Below are 18094 nucleotides of genomic sequence, written 5' to 3'. Positions count from 1 at the left end.
TATCCTAACCTGCCTCTTGACCAGGGGCCATGTCTATGAAGAATGGAGTGAAGTCACCCGTTTGCAAATTCTTAATGAAAAATCAAATCAAACCAAAACTCCATCTGAACACAGCAAAGATGGAGGCTTCCCTGTTAGTCCAATGGCTCAGATTCCACGCTCCCAGTGCAGGGGTCCCAGGTTTGATCCTCAGTTGGGGAATTAAGATCGCACATGAGGTAACTTAGGAGAGTTCAAATGCCCCAACTAAAGATCCCATGTGCCGCAACTAAGACCCTGTCCAGTCAAATAAACAAACAGATAAATAATAAATATTTTTTAAAAAACAAAACCCAGTAAAGATGCATGTCAGCTCCCTCTGAATGTCTCTGTGTAAGCCACTCAGAGGTGGCGCATGTAGCTCTTGGCTCTTCCTGGGGGAGTGTCACTGGGACCCGTTATTAGTGACGCCCGAGTAACAGCATCTACTGTTCAGTGGCTCAGCTGCGTCTGACTCTTTGTGACCCCATGGACCGTAGCATGCCAGGCGTCTCTGTCCTTCACTATCTCCCAGAGTTTGCTCAGATTCATGTCCATGTGACCCAAAGCCTTGCTGGAGGCCTTAGCCAGTGGCCTGGAACCTGGATGACCTGGGCAGCCCAACAGACCCGGTGGATGGGTCAGGGCAGGGTTCTAGTCAATAGACTTCAATACAACAGTGCCTGCTGCCCGTGCACCACCCATAACGACCTGGGCACTGCTTTGCTCTCCACCCCATAGGGGCACATCTCAGCCTGTTTCTGGATTGTGACTAAGCTGCCCGCGAACCATGTGCTCCAGAGCAGAGCTTCTCAAACTTTCAAAATGGATGCAAACCCCCTGCAGGTTCTGATTCTGCAGACCTAGGGCTTGAGCGTCTGCGTGTCTACCAGCTGTTCAGCAATGCCTGCCCACCCTGCTGTTTGAGGGGCACGCTCTGGAGTAGACAACTCTCCCTGGGCACAGATACCCCCTCCCCTACCCCAGTCTTCCGCTGTGCCCTCGGCCTTCCTCCACACCACACACAGTCAGCTCTCACCGTGTCTTAACATGGACAGCCTGAAGGTCACCTATGTTTGTGGTTCACACATACTTTTTTTTTTTTAACATACCTACTCTCCCAGTCACACAGATAATAGAAATTGGGCTACTGATGGGTCCAGAATCATGACGCAACCACTACAGAAACTTCCTGGCAATGACACCCTCTGCAGTCACCATGGAGGCGAGCCGTGGCTGGGTGTAAGCAGGCATCTCTAACCTCCTACGACCAGTCCCTTCTGGAATGCACTTATTTTCTGCCCATCCCACCCTTCTGAGAGTTCACCATAGCTTTTTGAAGAGGTGCCAACCAAACATGTATATGGTAGTCCAGGTGTTAAACCATAACCGTTAATCAAAATGTCAAGTCATTTTGCATTCAGTCAGCACAGCACACTGTTGAAAAGCCAAGGGGAAGAGGTAGGGGACTGGCCCATTCCAGATTAAACACTTGCCCAGATATACAAGACAGTCTCTATAAAATTTGTGTGAAACAATACATACATGGGCACACGTCCCCACTCATCATGTGCCAAGGCACTGTCTTTCTTTGCAGATTTATACTGGATGATGATGGACTAAAAGGACCATTGTTTATTCTCCATATGGGCTGCTGTGAAATGATAAAGTGCCTAAACAACAGTCTTTTCTGAACCACATTATGAAGACTACCCTTTAAAAATGGCCACCAAAGAACAGGACTCTCTTGTCCCCCCACAAATCCTGAGTAGAACCCTTGGCACAGCTCAGGCACTCCCGTGTTCTCTCCTCGGGAAGAAGGCACATACATACCCAGCTTGGGGACGGGCTGCGTGTCCCAGAACTGGTAGCTTCGCTTGCTAGCCTCCTCCATGGTTTTTGCAGGTCCCTGACCCACTGAAAAAAGTTCAATGGCCTTCTGTATTTCCTGGATCCTCTCTGCTGGCAAAGAGTTCATCTGAACAAGACAAAGTTGGGGAGAGGAAAGGCTCATTATGTTAATAAGCATTTTTTATTCAGTCAAGTTCAGGAGTTAAGGGAGTACAACTCAAAGAAGGGGTGTGGCTTCTCAGAGGTCAACTGCTGTAGGACAACTGGAGAAAGTGACCGACGATGAGCCGTGTGGTGGGTGGGTGCTTCCTACAGGGTTTCTCCTCTTAGTCTTACAACGTTTGATGGCAAAACCTGGCTTAGTGTAAAATTTCAAACAATGCGGCAATGTAAATATACACAGAAGGTGAAAAACCCAACAGTCCTGGCCCTCAAATATAACCCTTGTCATCAACAGTCTGAAATTTGGGAGGTAGGCTGGGAAAAGGCAAATATAATCTCAGACTTTTCTGCATACAAGTTCCAAACACACACACGATTTTCAAAAACTCAAATTGAATGGCAGAGTATTATTTTACTGACTGTTCTTCTTTAAATATTGTATCTTACAGGCCATTCCAGGAGGTCACATGGACCTGCCCATTCAACAACTGATTCCCCTATGAGCACAGACCACAAGGGCTCTGGCCAACCTCCTACCACTGGGCATTTGGTGATCTTGGTCTTCAGTTTTACAGACAGTGCTGTGATGAACTTTCCTCTGCATCTATTTTTCGCTCCCTGAATAGGTCCTTCTGCAGGATAAAGTTTAAGAAAGGAAGACTGCTGGGTCAAAGGGGATGCACATTTGAGATTACATGTATTATTAACTTACTCTTTAAGAAGAGAGTAGCAATTAAGAAAACAATGAACAGTGTACGAGAGTATGTTTCTCAAGACTCTCATCACTAGATTTACCAAATCTTAAACTCTGCCAATCTGGGGGGGGGGGGGGGGCGGAATAGTTGCTTTAATTTTCATTTTAAGTTGAACCATCTTTTCATATAAAAACCTTTTTCTTTTGAATGGCCTGCTTATTTCATTATTTTAAACTGACTGACTTATGTAGTGCAAATAACTGCCCACTTTGTTATCTTTTGACTTTTTCAGAGAAGTTTGATAGTTGTCACTTTTTCTTTTATGGCTTCTGGGTCTTATGTCCAGTTTCAGATTCTACAAATACCTTTAGGTTCCTCTAATACTTTACTACCTCTTTTTTTTTCATTTAAATTATAAAGGAAAGGGAGACTACAAATCAGTATATTTATACTGCTCATTTCTGGGAGGCAGAACTCTTAAGTGATTTTCATTTTGTTCCTGTTGCTAGGTTTTTTCCTACACTCCTTATAATGTACGGCATCATTATAAAAACAGAAGGGCTATGCAAATGGTGTTTTGCTGCGATTTTCTAATTTCGAAGTGAACCATTTTGATAAAGGTTTGAGTTCAACCCCCAAGTGGAGTCATCTAAACACCCACCCCCAGGGAAAGAAACAAACAAGAATCCCTGAAGCGGAAGCAGGGCTTGGGCTTGCCTTCCTGACTCAAAGACCTGGGAAAACCACTTCCTCACATCTTTAAAATGGGAAGACTCCCACCTACCTTGTAGAGAAGTTGAAGGCACCTCGTTAATGTAAACGATGTGCCTGGCAAGAACCTAGCTAGCCAACATGGTAGTCAACAGTGGTTACTTTATTTTTTCATAGTGGGTTTGGTATTGAAAATATTTAAAACACTGCTTGAAGCTGTATCTCAATAAGGTAGAAGATTTGAGGTGGAGTATAACTTTTGAGGGATAAAGCAAAGGGTGGGTATACTGATGAGACTAGATTTTTTGTGAGGCTTATGAACCGAGGTAATGCTAAACTAGGAATTATGCATCTGTCTTGAGTTCCCTCCAGGGCCTGCTTTGAAGAAGACAGCACTTATCTGAAATAAAAGGTGTTGTTTTTTTTTAAGAAATGTTCATCTTTATTTCTTTATTTAACGTCTTAAGACCAGACTGTGTGTGGCATATGGGATCTTAGTTCCTGACCAGGGATCAAACCCATGCCTCCTACATTAGGAGCTCAGAGTCTTAACCACTGGACCGCCAAGGAAAACCTAAAAGGTTTTCTTCTCTTAATGTTGTTTTATTTACGAAACAAAACAATCCTTACCCACACTTCTGTGTTTCGTGTCCGCGTGTCAGCCTTAGACGTAAGCTTTAGGCCAGTGGTTCTCACCTATGGAACTCAGAAATGGGCTCTGTGGGGGTCTCAGTTCTCAGTACCGTGACTATGGCATCAAGAGAATGCTTGAGAAACATAAAGGTCTGCCTTAAAAGGAACAGATCTTCATTCTCATAGTGGTGGGGACCGAAGAAAGCAAAGGCCAAGAACCACTACTCCAGGCCACAGCGGGGCTGTCATAAGGGAATTCCTCCCCAGCGCCCAGCGCAGCACCACAGGCAGTCATGCACCTGTAAACTCTGAGGGGCACTGTGCTCAGGGGCCGATGTCTAACCTGCTGTGCCTTTCAAGGTAGAACAGCAGTTTCATCACCTAGGTCTAGGGCAGCAGGGCGAGCCGACCCCTCCATCCTGAAGTAATAACAGTGGAGACTGGCAATCCATTACATTGCTCCCACGCATTTATCCCAACGCACTCTCTTCTGAAAAAGCAACTCTCAGGCCCAAGAAAACAGAGCCTCCTTGTTACCTTCACGGGCTGATCCTGGGCTGAGTCTGTCTCGCTGCCTTTCTCTTTCCTCTTTTTTTGTTTCTTTTTCTTCTTTTTGGCTCCAGTGTCATTGGCTGGACTCAGACCACTGTAAGACAAAGTAAATACTGATGCAGGCTTTTAAAAAAATCATCTGTTTTGAGCTGCACTGACAAAGAGCTTTCTGTGGAACCAGACCTTTCTTAATCAAGCCTGTGGGCTTCAGAAGCAGACCAGAGAATCCAGGCCCCAGAAGGGGCATTTGGAGAATGCCAGCAGACACAGCTCTCCTCTCCACTCCCACCAGGGAGGGAGCCATGTGCAAGGAACAGCCTGTTTGTTTGAAAGGACCTCTTCTGTTCTTGCTTCTATTTTATGTGGTTTATTTTCTTTATTTTTTTTGCTGCACCGATTGGCTTGAAGGATCCTAGCTCCACGACCGAGAATGGAACCTGGGCCCTCAGCAGCAAAACAGTGTAGTCCTAACCCCTGGACCACCAGGGAATTCCAATGGTTCACTCCCTTTAGATTGCCAGGCTGCTCACCATCAAAAGTAAATGTAATTGTTAACAGGGCATTCATGTTACCAACTCTCCCTTTGAGTCCAGAATTTAAAGGGATGACAGCCCAAAGTGATCTTTTGGAAACTCCTCATTTCCACTTCCCCCATCCTGCTATACTGGGTTCTCTGAGCTGCCCTAGCTGAACCTAAGACACAAGGTGGCTCTGGAAGGGAGGAAGGAGCAAGGAAAAGGGCAGCTTAATGTTGCTGTTATCTCTGTCCAAAATAGTCAAGCGATCATGAGAAATGCCTAAATGAGGCCTGTAGGATAGAGGGCAACTGTCAGCCCACCGGCAAAACCCAGCGCTAGGAATCCTGGGGCAACATCAACAATGAACACCCAGCCAGCCCAGCTCAGAAGAGATTTACAGGCAACATGTGTGTGCGTGTGAACCACAGCAACGGGGATTTCCTCCTGCTGCTTTCCTTCTGCATGACTCACCCAATGAAGGAAGCAAAAACAATTTCTTAGCCACATTTAATCGTTTTCTACAGGCTTTTAAAAAATCGTTCTCTGCATCATCTCTCAACATTTCTACTGAGACACAAATCACATTTTACATTGTGTTTTGCTAACATTTTTTTCATTTATTTGCTCCCTAATGCTTTCTCCCAATTCTTGTTGAGTTTCGGATATTAGTTTTGATTCTGGGTTTCCTTCATTTTATTGATGAATTTTAAGGTTCACTTTGAAGCCTGCTTTCCTAACCACCATCAAAGTTAAGTTCCTGCCATGTTTTCAGTGATTTTGGCATTGTCAGACCGGGAGTAATGCCGGACTCTCACGCTGCCATTCTCTCTGGAAATGTTCCATTAAACAAGTCAAAACAAAGGGCTTCTCTGGTGGCTCAGTGGTAATGAGTCCACCTGCCAACGCAAGAGAGACAGATTCAATCCCTGGTCCAGGAAGATCCCACATGCCTCGGAGCAACTAAGCCTGTGCACCACAACTACTGAGCCTGTGCTCTGGCGCCCAGGAGACGCAACTCTGAGCCCACCTGCTGCAAACACTGAAGTCCATGTATGCTAGAGCCCGTGCTCTGCAACAAGAGAAGTCACTGCAATGAGAAGCCGGCACACCGTGACTACAGAGCAAGCCCCCGCTTGCTAGAGGAAAGTCCGAACAGCAACGAAGACCCAGCACAGTCAAAAAAAAAATTTTTTTTTAAAGAAAGTCAAAATTAGGAGTCCAATCAAAGAGTACCCTAATCTGCAGATCAGCTAAGTGCAGGGTATTGTTTTCGCTGTATAGGCTAGATAACCAATTTTCAAAGAATTTAAATAGTATAAAATACATTTTACATACCATTGTGGTAAGTACTATTTAAGCTTTATTTTGTAATTCAGAAAGGCTTCATGGTCTTAAAGTGCCTGGAAGTTATTATGAACATTAACTCTCATCTCCTAGTACGTGGTGTAGGGGGCAAGCCACGTGCGGCCATTTCCTGTTGCAGAATGTCTTCAGATTTCTGTCTTCCTCAGTGTTCTTGGCCTGGAGAATCCCAGGGACAGGGGAGCCTGGTGAGCTGCCGTCTATGGGATCGCACAGAGTCGGACACGACTGAAGCGACTTAGCAGCAGCAGTAGCAGCAGCGGCAGCAGCAGCAGCGGCAGCAGCAGCAGCAGCAGACCTGGCTGGAAGCCCTCGCATCCACACTTCATGACCTTACACTTGGACTAAAGGAATCCCCAGCCTTTCCTGGATCTCCTTTACTCACAACTGCTCTGCCTTATCCTAAACTCTGCATGGCAGTGGGACTTGCCAATGTGAAAATGGCTTTCCACGAGTCCCTCCCATGCTTGAAAGTCTACGGTGACAGCGGCTTCTTACTCTAGAAGGTATCCGGCCCAGCTTTCCCCTTGGCCCCTCACATTCAGTCCCCATCTAGCTCAACCACCCTCATCACTCCTGCTCTGGAATAAGTGTGCCTGCACCCGTGGGGCCAGGCTTCTCATCAGGCTCCTGGTGCAGAAAGACTGAAGTCAGAGAGATCATGTCAAGGCTGGAGATTACTTTACTCCCAGCATAAGGTCATAAAGTGCAGACGCAAATGCACTTCCTAGGTATCATATCAGTGGGACCCAGAAGGCACAACACAGAAAGAAAACCGATAACATTGAAAGGGAGAATAAGGCAAACTCCCTAAAACTAGAAGCTCAGCAAAACCCCCAAGGCCATGGCAAAGAACAGGAACTCTGAAGCCATTTACAAACTGAAGATAAAAGTTTTCCTCTTATTATCTCAATTTTGATATCTTGCACAGGCCTGTTTGCAGTCTATGACAACTCTACTGTGGTTTTCTGATTCCAGAGACATTCTCACTTCAGTCTCAGGATTATAAGGTTTAAAAGCTGGTTGATGGCAGGAGACAAAGCAGGGTCCCATTGCTGATACAGTTTATAAGTCCTCACTCATTTCAGCTTGTGGAATGAATTCTCTGGGCCCTGTAAGTGAATTACCATAAGAATTGTTTTTTATGGAAAAAAAAGCATCAGAAAGGTTAAAGTGAAGAACTCGGAGAAGGCAATGGCACCCCACTCCAGTACCCTTGCCTGGAAAATCCCACGGACAGAGGAGCCTGGTAGGCTGCAGCCCATGGGATCGCGAAGAGTCGGACACGACTGAGCGACTTCCCTTTCACTTTTCACTTTCATGCATTGGAGAAGGAAACGGCAACCCACTCCAGTGTTCTTGCCTGGAGAATCCCAGGGACGGGGGAGCCTGGTGGGCTGCCGTCTATGGGGTCGCACAGAGTCGGACACGACTGAAGTGACTTAGCAGCAGCAGCAGCAGCAGATTAACCAGCTGGACACTTACTAAACACAATTTCACATAAGGAAAATAGAAGAAATTACTTCCTTCAACTGTAGACATCTTTTCACGTGGGCGAAATCCCTAAAAAGTTCCCTTCCTGCCTTTGTTCTTGCTGTTCAGTGGAAGTAGCCATCTCTTCAGAGACCCCATTTCTGGGGAAGGACCTTGGGCTGAACTCTTGTTCTGTTTTATGCATTACTAATACAAGTGCCTGGCAAACTCCAAGATCTAAACTAAAACCAGAGAGCTAATTTCATTTTCCTTGTATTTGCTTGAATCTGCACATGCAGTTACTGAGCAACAATCCTGTCTCAACCTGTACATGAAGAACACGGAGAGGAGACACTTGAAGAACAAAGGGAAGTTTAAAAGAAAAGTCAGTCACTGAGCGACCAGGTACTGAGCCACCTTCCTAAGAACACCATGAGCTCATCACGGTCTCTCGGTTAACAAGCTAAACAGGAAGACAAGTGACTCAGAGCAGAGACTTCCAAGGAGCCCAGGAGGGTTAGCTTTCTAGGTGATTAGAATAACTTTAATTATCCGTAAGAAGCCAAATCAAGCTCAGAGGCCTTGAGAGTAGGTCTTAGGAAATATTAGGGGTAGCTTCTTAGGAAGCCAACACCATTTCACAGAAGGATGGGCTCAATTCGGATTTAGGAAGAACGAAACCAAAGGATCCCATGGAAGCAAGCTACTGCTGCTGCTGCTGCTGCTAAGTCGCTTCAGTGTGTCTGACTCTGTGCGACCCCATAGACGGCAGCCCACCAGGCTGCCCCGTCCCTGGGATTCTCCAGGCAAGTACGCTGGAGTGGGCTGCCATTTCCTTCTCCAATGCATAAAAGTGAAAAGTGAAAGTAAAGTCGCTCAGTCGTGTCTGACTCTAGTGACCCCATGGACTGCAGCCTACCAGGCTCCTCCGTCCATGGGATTTTCCAGGCAAAAGTACTGGAGTGGGGGGCCATGGTCCTTCTCAAAAGAATTTGGCTTCATTTTTAAAGGGACCTGGAGTCCATCCCCACTGCGTGGGTATCCCTGGGCATGCTGGGACTCTGCAAATGAAAACAAAAAATCTCTCAGAGATCTTATTAAACCTGTCAGTCACCCTAACATACTCTGAAGGGATGGGCCAGCGCCTTGGAATATGGCAAATCAAAGTCAACCTTTGGTTCATTTGGTTGCAAAATAATGAGCAGAGAATTAGTGGAACTTGCCAGCTCTTTTTTTTGGAGAAGGGGCTGTTTGCCTGCAATGGAAAAGGAGAGGGGAATTCACATAAAAATTTTGAAATGTACATTCTAAAGTAAAGCTGATCAACTCAAGTCATTAATGACCAACCTAGCAAGTATGGGATGAATGAACAGAATGACAAAACCAGGAACAAGGAAGAAAAGCGATCATGAAATGTCATTTTTAAAGGAAGGTCAAAATATTCTAAGTTCAAACAAGTAAGAAATCCTATGGATGCTCTGGAAGAAAGTCAGGGCCGGGGTAGGAGATGGAAAAGGAACCTCAGTACTTATTTCTAGAAGCAGAACACAGCATCAGAGTGTGAGCATAGTGGGAGGCAAGGGCAAGCTGACAGGAACAGCAGGGAAGCTCTAAACAACAGGAGCAGGGTGGGTGGGGACCTGGGCCTCCTCTTGATCCTGCGATGCCACTCAAAGGTGCGGGGCTGTGAGACAGAAAGCAGTTAGCGTGGAAGCTAAAGCACCGGGGCTGGAAGGAGCTCTCAGGGCCATCTGGCTTAACCCGTTGTTTACAGAAGAGGAAACCAAGGCCCAGGGATGTGAGGCATCAACAAACTGACTGGAACCCAGGGACTAGTCACCAACCTAAGGACCCGGCCCCCTCTACTCCCAAACACTAACGTCTCATTCCCTGTGAGAATTTCTCTGAGAACCTTCAAAAGCCCTAAAACAAATTTCTGTGTGCCAGATGAGCAGATACTAAAGGCAAGGAGAGCGAGCCGCGTTTTATCCAGGAAGCCTCCTCTGACCACTCCAGCTCGCGTGCTCCTTGAGGCCTCTCTTTTAATGTTGTGATCTCCCGCACAATTTAATACTTTGCATATAATAATGGGTTGCTGCCTGGCTTCCCAAAGAGATAAAATTTGTCCTGAGTCTAGGGACCCCATCTTACACAGCTGTTTCTCACAGCATCCCTAGTTATGCTGAACACACAACTGAGAGTTCACCAAATACATGCTTGACTGATGCTTTCCAGGCGTAACAGACTAAAATAAAACCCTGAGAAGCTAGAGCCCAAAAGAGGGGCAACAAAACATCTTCAGCAGTATTTCCAGAGGACAGCTGCGCCAGCGTTCTAAGAGAGTAGTAGCGATGCGGGGCTCTTTTGAGCCACTGTTTGAGATTTTAATGATCAAATTTCTCATCCAATTTTCAACTCTCTTATTGTCTCCTCCCTCCTTAGGACCTGTTCTATTCCTACAAGAGTAAACAAAAAAGCTCCATTTTAACCACTTCCAATGGTTCCAATGTCTGAAACACAGACCATGGGTTTAGGTTTGATTATGAGATCAAAAGGAAAAAAAAAGTTCAGAAAAGGAAATTCACAACTTTCGGTTACCTGTTTTCTACCTCCAAGAAGTAGAATTAAGCTGGAAGTTATTTTTTTAGGCTCAAATTCAAAATTTCCAGAGAAACTTACTAAATAAATAACTAGCCTCTAACGTCCTTTTGATGCCACTTGTAGACATCAGGAAATTCTTCTGCAAATCAATTTTTTTTAATTTTTTGGCCACACAGCAGCTTGCAGGACCTAAGTTCCCCAACCAGGGATTATACTCAGGGCCACAGCAGTGAAAGCGCTGAGTCCTAACCACTGGACTCCCAGGAAACTCCCCTTCTGCAAATCAATTTACTCCTGAGGTGTGATTCACCAGCATACCTACTGGTCGCGTATCCAGAAGACCCAAACCCAGGTGAATGCGGTGGTGTTTACTAGGGGCACAGGCGAAACCACGTGGTGTGGCTCAGCACAGCTGCCGATCTTCTGAACGGCTGAGGCTGCAGAATCACTTAATGCCATCCCCCAAACTTTGCAAGCTCCCGCTATCAGTCACCCACAAAAAACTGCCTTTGAGTCCTAAGAGATTGTAAAAATAAAAAGTCTTTACTACTGCCATCAAGGTGCCCAGGAGGCCTGTGAAAAGACCAGCAAGATGGGAAAGGATTACCAAAGATTGTTTTTATTGCCACCCCTGCCCTCCCTGGGTTAGCCAGAGTTTTGGGGGTGAACCAGCCAATCCTGCCATGAAGGAAAGCTGGTTTTTTTTCAGAGGTCACAAGACCCCTAATACACTAAGTAGTTCAAAATGGGAATGAGATGGAAATGTAAATTCTATATACTCTGGGTTGGTTTGGTGAGCTAGACTGTAACCTGGCAACTCCAAGGTCAAATGAGATGCAGTTCAGAGACCATTTTCAGTAATTTTCTGAGTAAGGAATCAACGCTGGCAGCAATTTCACACATTGGAATGAACTCTGAAAAAGATACCAGTCTATCAAGGACAATTTAAAGGAGCCAGCCATCTCCATCACCCACTGGCTCCCTAGTTTGGGGAAAGTCCATGGGTTACTGAACACATTCAAAGACAAAGAAAGAACGCACACTGCTGCAGAGTCCAGAGGAAGGAGTCAATGCAAGTAAGGAAAAGCAATGCAGCAAGTTCTGAACGGATCCTCCTGGGTGTCAAAGGGAGAGGTGGACCAGCAAGTCCTAAGTCTCATTACAAAAGCTAAATCAGTCTTTATTAAGTCTACACGAGATAATCCACGTAAAGGGCTTTAGCACAGGGTTCAGCACACAGTCATGTTAGCAATAGAGAACATTTATTGACCACTTAACTATAGTGAAGCCTCCTTAGCTCTCTCTCAAAGACAGCAGCTGAGGAAAAAAATCTGCAGCAAGTACTGACCCTGTTAAAGAATATTAGTTTTGTTTTTGCTTTGGTGCTTTTAACAGACAACACCATATTTTATGGGCCTTACATGCAACTGTCACAAGAGTGCCTCGTCCTTGGGGAGCTGGAAGAGAGGCTTGTAGGGCAGAGATTTCAGACAAAAGGTTAAAGAGGAAGAGCTGAAGCAGCAACCTCCTAGAGTTACTGAATCTGTGGTCCCCAAACTTACGGACTCTGCAAGGAAAGGGTTAAGGGCAGACTTAGTAAAGCTGGGACATTTTAGAGTGAGCACATTAGTTAAACAATGTGAAAAATCAGCAAAACTGCTTTGCCATGAGCAGCAGTCTCCCAGAAATAGGCTCTCATTTACTTTTCATTTCTTCTGCTTTCCAGTCTTTTCTCTTTGAAGCAGCTCTTGATTAGTTTCTTTTTAATTGCCACTTAATTGGGAAATAAAATTAGAACACTTATTTGATATCAGTGATGAGGCTTCTCTTTTCATTTCTGCTTTGATCTAGTTTTGAAGAACCAAAAGCTGAAGGGAGAAATTAAGAAAAAGGAACTAAACAGATTTCTTCCTTCTAAGGACCAGATACAGCTATAAGCCAAATAAACGTGGAAAGAGCCACTCATGGAAAAGCTGAAGAATAAAACAGAAGCAAGTAAGGATAGCTTTATGGAATTCCATTCAAAAAGACCTTTCTTTTCTCTTAAGTTTCTTCATAAGGAATAATATCGCATCATGAGGAAGTAAGAAAAACTTATAACAACCCATTTTAACCTGTCCCCACGGAGTAAGGGAACAGAATGGGAAACAGACATCCCTGATCAAAGGGTTCTTGACCAATGACTTCTCAGCATTTCAGTGGTATTAACAACATTGCAAGATAAATTCCAACAGAATCTTAACAGCAAAAAGAGTGTAAAAATTCTCTCCCATTCCCAAGCATCCAAATAAACTTTGTTATCTCACAATGAAAATCTACTGCCAGCTGATAAGGTTTATTCTTCAGCGATAAAGTGAAAGTGAAGTCGCTCAGTCATGTCCAGCTCTTTGCGACCCCATGGACTAGCAGCCTCCCAGGCTCCTCCGTCCATCGGATTTTCCAGGCTACTCTTGGTACTGAAGTGGGTTGCCACTTCCTTCTCTAGGGGATCTTCCCTACTCAGGGATTGAACCTGGGTCTCCCACATTGCAGGTAGACGCTTTACCCTCTAAGCCACAAGGGAAGGCCTTCAGCGATAAATCTCTCACTAAAAACAAGCAAGCAAATTAAATCCTATAGCTGAATCATGACCCGCAGGGGGATGTAGTATAAAGATTATTTTCTGACTCTCCACTCAATTAACTGCCCACGGTAACTTATGCCAGGTAACTGGGGGGGTTGGGCTGGGGGGAATGCTACCCTCCTTTCTTTCCTCAGTTGAGTGGATTTTTTAAAAAATAGAAAAAATGTAGAGATACACACACTCACATGCACACATCTCTACTATAGATGTATGCTTGTGAACATGTGTGTGCTTTTATGTATACATGAAACTTATACCCGCCAAATGTTTAATTATGGAAGAAAGAAAACTCAGGACTAGAAATATCAAGAACTAAAATACATAAAGAAGGGACATAAGAACCAGCACCAATGCACTTCCTATTATTCCAGCGCATGAACGAAGCTCATTTCATCAGCATAAAGCACTGAGCCCATCCTGAAAGAAAGGCCCAGAGAACAAGGGTTTGTTTTGAACTATCATTAACTTTTATTGTGGCGGAGAAGGCGATGGCACCCTACTCCAGTACCCTTGCCTGGAAAATCCCATGGACGGAGGAGCCTGGTAGGCTGTAGTCCGTGGGGTCACGAAGAGTCGGACACGATTGAGTGACCTCACTTTCACTTTAACTTTTATTGCATATTGTCTGTTAGAACTGTTACGATCAAAAGGAGATATTTTTATTCTTCTACCACTTTGAACACATTTAAAATAATATTAAGTAAAGACAAGCAACATTTAAAGGAGCCAAAAAACCGTGGAAAACTTCCCTGACAAAACTGGGGCATCCTTGATTTCTGTGGGTATTTCACAGTAACTACAGGAGAAGGCATGGCACCCCACCCCAGTACTCTTGCCTGGAAAATCCCAGGGATGGGGGAGCCTGGTGGGCTGCTGTCTATGGGGTTGCACAGAGTCGGACATGACTGAGCGACTTCACGTTCACTTTTCACTTTCATGCACTGGAGAAGGAAATGGCAACCCGCTCCAGTGTTCTTGCCTGAAGAATCCCAGGGATGGGGGAGCCTGGTGGGCTGCCGTCTATGGGGTCGCACAGAGTCGGACACGACTGAAGCGACTTAGCAGCAGCAGAATAATAAGGCTTATGAGACTTATTTGGGGAAAATTAAGTGTACATGTGAGAAAAATCTGATATCCTTCTCAGCGAGGAGAAAGGAAGCTGCACGAACACTGGGCTACAAATTTTTAACATGTCAGTCATTCATCCAGCAAATGCTCATGAATACACACTGCTGCTGCTGCTGCTAAGTCGCTTCAGTCGTGTCCGACTCTGTGCGACCCCATAGACGGCAGCACTAACTGCCAGCTATCTCAGACAGGATTCCTGTTCTGAAACTCATCATGGTCAAGTAACACAAGGACTGGATACAAATGTTACTTAACTACTATCATGATAAAAGCTACAAAAAAATACAGTATGTGATGGGGTAAGGGGGAGGGGGTTGGGGAAGGACAGGGCAGATCTGAAGAAATAGAAGGGGGAAGGCTGCTTCAGATGTTATCTCATGTAATCTCAACAACTGGAGGTTAAGTAACTTTCCCAAGGACACAGGACTATTAAGTGTCAAAACCAGGCTTTGAACACAGGTTTGAATGATTCCAAAGTCTATGCTTTTCCCATTGTACTACACAGCTTCTCCCCCAAACCATTTCCTCTGACAATTAATGGAAAAAATGTCAAGCCTATTCAGATTCCAAGTGCCAGAACTAGACACTGCCCTTCAGGCTGGGTCCTCTGTTTCTCACCTGCGACCTCCAAGCTCACTCACACAGATCTCTAGATTTGGGATACTGCTGCTGCTGCTAAGTCGCTTCAGTCGTGTCCGACTCTGTGCGACCCCATAGACAGCAGCCCACCAGGCTCCCCCGTCCCTGAGATTCTCCAGGCAAGAACACTGGAGTGGGTTGCCATTTCCTTCTCCAATGCATGAAAGTGAAAAGTGAAAGTGAAGTCGCTCAGTCGTGTCCGACTCTTCGCGATCCCATGGACTGCAGCCTACCAGGCTCCTCCATCCATGGGATTTTCCAGCCAAGAGTACTGGAGTGGGGTGCCATTGCCTTCTCCGTTGGGATACTAATAAACTTAATTTGTTCACCCAGCCCATAACCATGCACTTCCAAAGAGTTTTTTAAGGTTACCATTTTGTTGTACTCTAAATAAAACACAGAACTTTTTGCCAAACAGTCTTGCAAAACGATTCATAGATTATAGGCAACAAAACCAACTAACAAGCTACAGACACTGGTCAGGGCAACAGTTTAGCATTTAAAACTAAAAGCAACTACACACACAGCAAAGATGAAGTGGTACTTTCACTTCTGAAAGGAATCTCGAATTTAACAACGCTCACATGTGGTTGGGGTCTCTACTCAGAAGGGCCACTTTCCCTCCTTCCTGTTCTTAGTTCCTCTTTTTCAGCTCTTCCTTTTTCAGGAATCTAGAGGTTTTTATTATATTAGATCTGTGTACAAAAGAACACAGTCCTATAAAAACCAAATCTGACAAGTTTCCTTTCCCCCTATGTCTTCTTGTGGTTTTAAAACTGACTGAAGAACATAAAGCTAGATCTTTTAACCTAAGCATTCATCACAAGCCACTCATAAGCCATTTAAATAATCCTTTGTTCTCCTATCACCTCAAGGTAACAGAATCTCTCTTTAAAGTTTATCCGTAGACCTCAACCTTCCACTTTTACCTCCAGGGCTACCACCAACCGACTGATTCAGAAAAGGACGAGATGGCTACGAAAATCAGACCATCAAACTCAGCCAAAGTTTTACATCCAAGAGTCTCTCATGACTTTCCGTTAGGAAACATACATATAGATAAGGAGAGTGAGCCTCTGCGCCAGCCACTGTAACAATGTGAGGAAAAAGAAATGATCGGGTGTGGCTTTTTGGAAGCTCAACACTCAAACGTTTGATGCGCTCCTTCTACCCGAGGAATAGTTAATCGGAAGCAAGACCCTAAAGTACAGGAGCCGCAGTATTAAACCACTTCCAAACCGTCCAAGGAAGCACCATTACTCAATTTCTTGAAGCTCGAAGCTACTTCGCAAAGTTAACAGAGCAAAGATACTGAAAGACCTAACTGTACATTGCTCGGGAAACTTATGGATCATTTGGAGCAGCGGACACCATATACATTAAAATATTATCATACAGTAATTACATAGGATTTATAAGGTGAGTTTATATCTTGGGATTCTCTAGTAGTGATATTTTTACAACATAATTATGGTTGGTATAGCCTGATGAATTTCCTCCTTGAAGGTGAACTGCAGTGAAACGTTTTATTATATTATTCGTTTACTGCTAATCACGTTGTTCACACACCACGACTGTAAGTAACATTCCTTTTGAACTGTACTGTTAGATTGACCTGCGTCGTGCCATCGAAGGCCATCGTCCAACATGCTCTTTTCCCCGGAAGCGCATGAGCCACAAGACGGGAACATTACACAGAACTTTTATATAATAAAAGTATTGAATGTCTCTGGGCCTTAACATACTGAGCACCCACCCCCGACAAATGACAAAGACAGCAACCAATCGCCAGACAGGATTCCAATATCTCAGCCAATAGGAATGTGGGGGTAGGGCTACACTAAGCTCCCGGTGACTTCCCCGCACCCCAGAGACCCAGGTTGTGGCGGACTGGATGGGAATTGGACTCCGAGGATCTCGTTACCCCCGGTTGTAGCTGTTGTCCTCCTCGTTCTCGCAATCGCTGCAGTGCTCATGGCCGTTTCCATTCCCTTCCATCATCTGCGGCAGCGGAGGTGCCGGCAGCTTCACTGCTGTATCACTCTCGTCCGCCATCTTGAGTTGCGAGAGCCGGCCTCCGCGCCTCGCTACATGGGGGGCTCCTATTGGACAAGGGGAACTTGCGCGATATTCTGGGTTTTGTAGTTTTTGTGGCGAAAGTAGCAGTAGCTAGGAGCAGGTTATTCCCGGGAAACCGGAACAAGATGGACTACAATACCCAGAAATCTAGAGAGGAGGCCGTCGTGGGTGGGGAGCCAGCACTATCCGGAAGTTCTGGGAGTTCGGCCGCGCGGGAGGAAAGCAGGGCCCGGGTTTGGCGAGGCCCACCCTCCGCCACCCGGGCGGTCGCATCGCATGCTGGGAGTTGTAGTTCGATGCAGTTTAGGGTTTGGGGCGTGGGCTCCAAAATCCTAGGTTTGACCTCAGCCGGCTCTGAGCCGTTATTGGCTGCCGTTAAGGACCGTTACCATTCTCAGGTAAGTAAGAGGCCTTGAGGCCTGCGGCTGCGACCCACTGGAAGCCCAAATGCATAGGATTTTCTTGGAGCGCCCTTCTGCAAGAAGCCAGGTTGGCTGGCTCCTGGCCGCCTTTCCTCGCTCGGGATTCTGGGCTGCCCGTGGTCGTTGGTAGCTCGAGGCCTTATGAAAGGCGGTGGATTGTGATGTGCGGAGCACTGATCCTGACCAATGACATCTGACTGCTGTGTCAGGCCTTAGCCCTTCTTGGTCTGAAACTTTTCCCTACACAGAGTCCCTTTCATTCTCAGCAGCAGCCCTCCACAATTACTCAATTACTTACTGCCTTCTTCTCAACAAGTCTAGAAGGTGGGCACTACTCCCGTTTTTCACAGACAAGAAACTTGGCCCCAAAATTGGTGGGTAAATTGGACAGTCTAATAGCTAAGTGGCGGGGGTGGAGTCGGGGGGAGGCGAGAAGTATACGCATATGGATATGACTTAAACTCTCTAAATTCTTTACCACTAAAGTCCCATCGTCTCATACATCTACCCAAGTAAATTGGTTATTAGAAGGTAATTTTGACATATTTTAAGCTATTTTTAGCCTTGACTGAATGCTCCAGTCCTTTGGGTCTCACCCCTGTGGTTGAGTAAATCACACCGGAGTGT

General features: G+C 45.5%; 1 protein-coding gene across 1 annotated transcript in view; it reads right to left on the bottom strand.

The window, feature by feature from the left end:
- NMT1 (N-myristoyltransferase 1) overlaps positions 1–17031 on the bottom strand; it is a 34227-nt gene extending 17196 nt beyond the window's left edge. The window contains exons 1-3 of the mRNA XM_052658921.1: positions 16891–17031; positions 4608–4716; positions 1852–1996 (exon numbers count right to left, since the gene is read on the bottom strand). Of these exons, the coding sequence (XP_052514881.1) occupies positions 1852–1996; positions 4608–4716; positions 16891–17021 (385 nt within the window). The 5' untranslated portion in view covers positions 17022–17031. The remainder of the gene's footprint in view (positions 1–1851; positions 1997–4607; positions 4717–16890) is intronic.
- Positions 17032–18094: the final 1063 nt, after the last annotated feature.

This window comes from Budorcas taxicolor, chromosome 19, assembly GCF_023091745.1.
Source record: "Budorcas taxicolor isolate Tak-1 chromosome 19, Takin1.1, whole genome shotgun sequence".
NCBI lineage: Eukaryota > Metazoa > Chordata > Mammalia > Artiodactyla > Bovidae > Budorcas > Budorcas taxicolor.
This window is presented reverse-complemented; position numbering and strand designations above follow the sequence as displayed.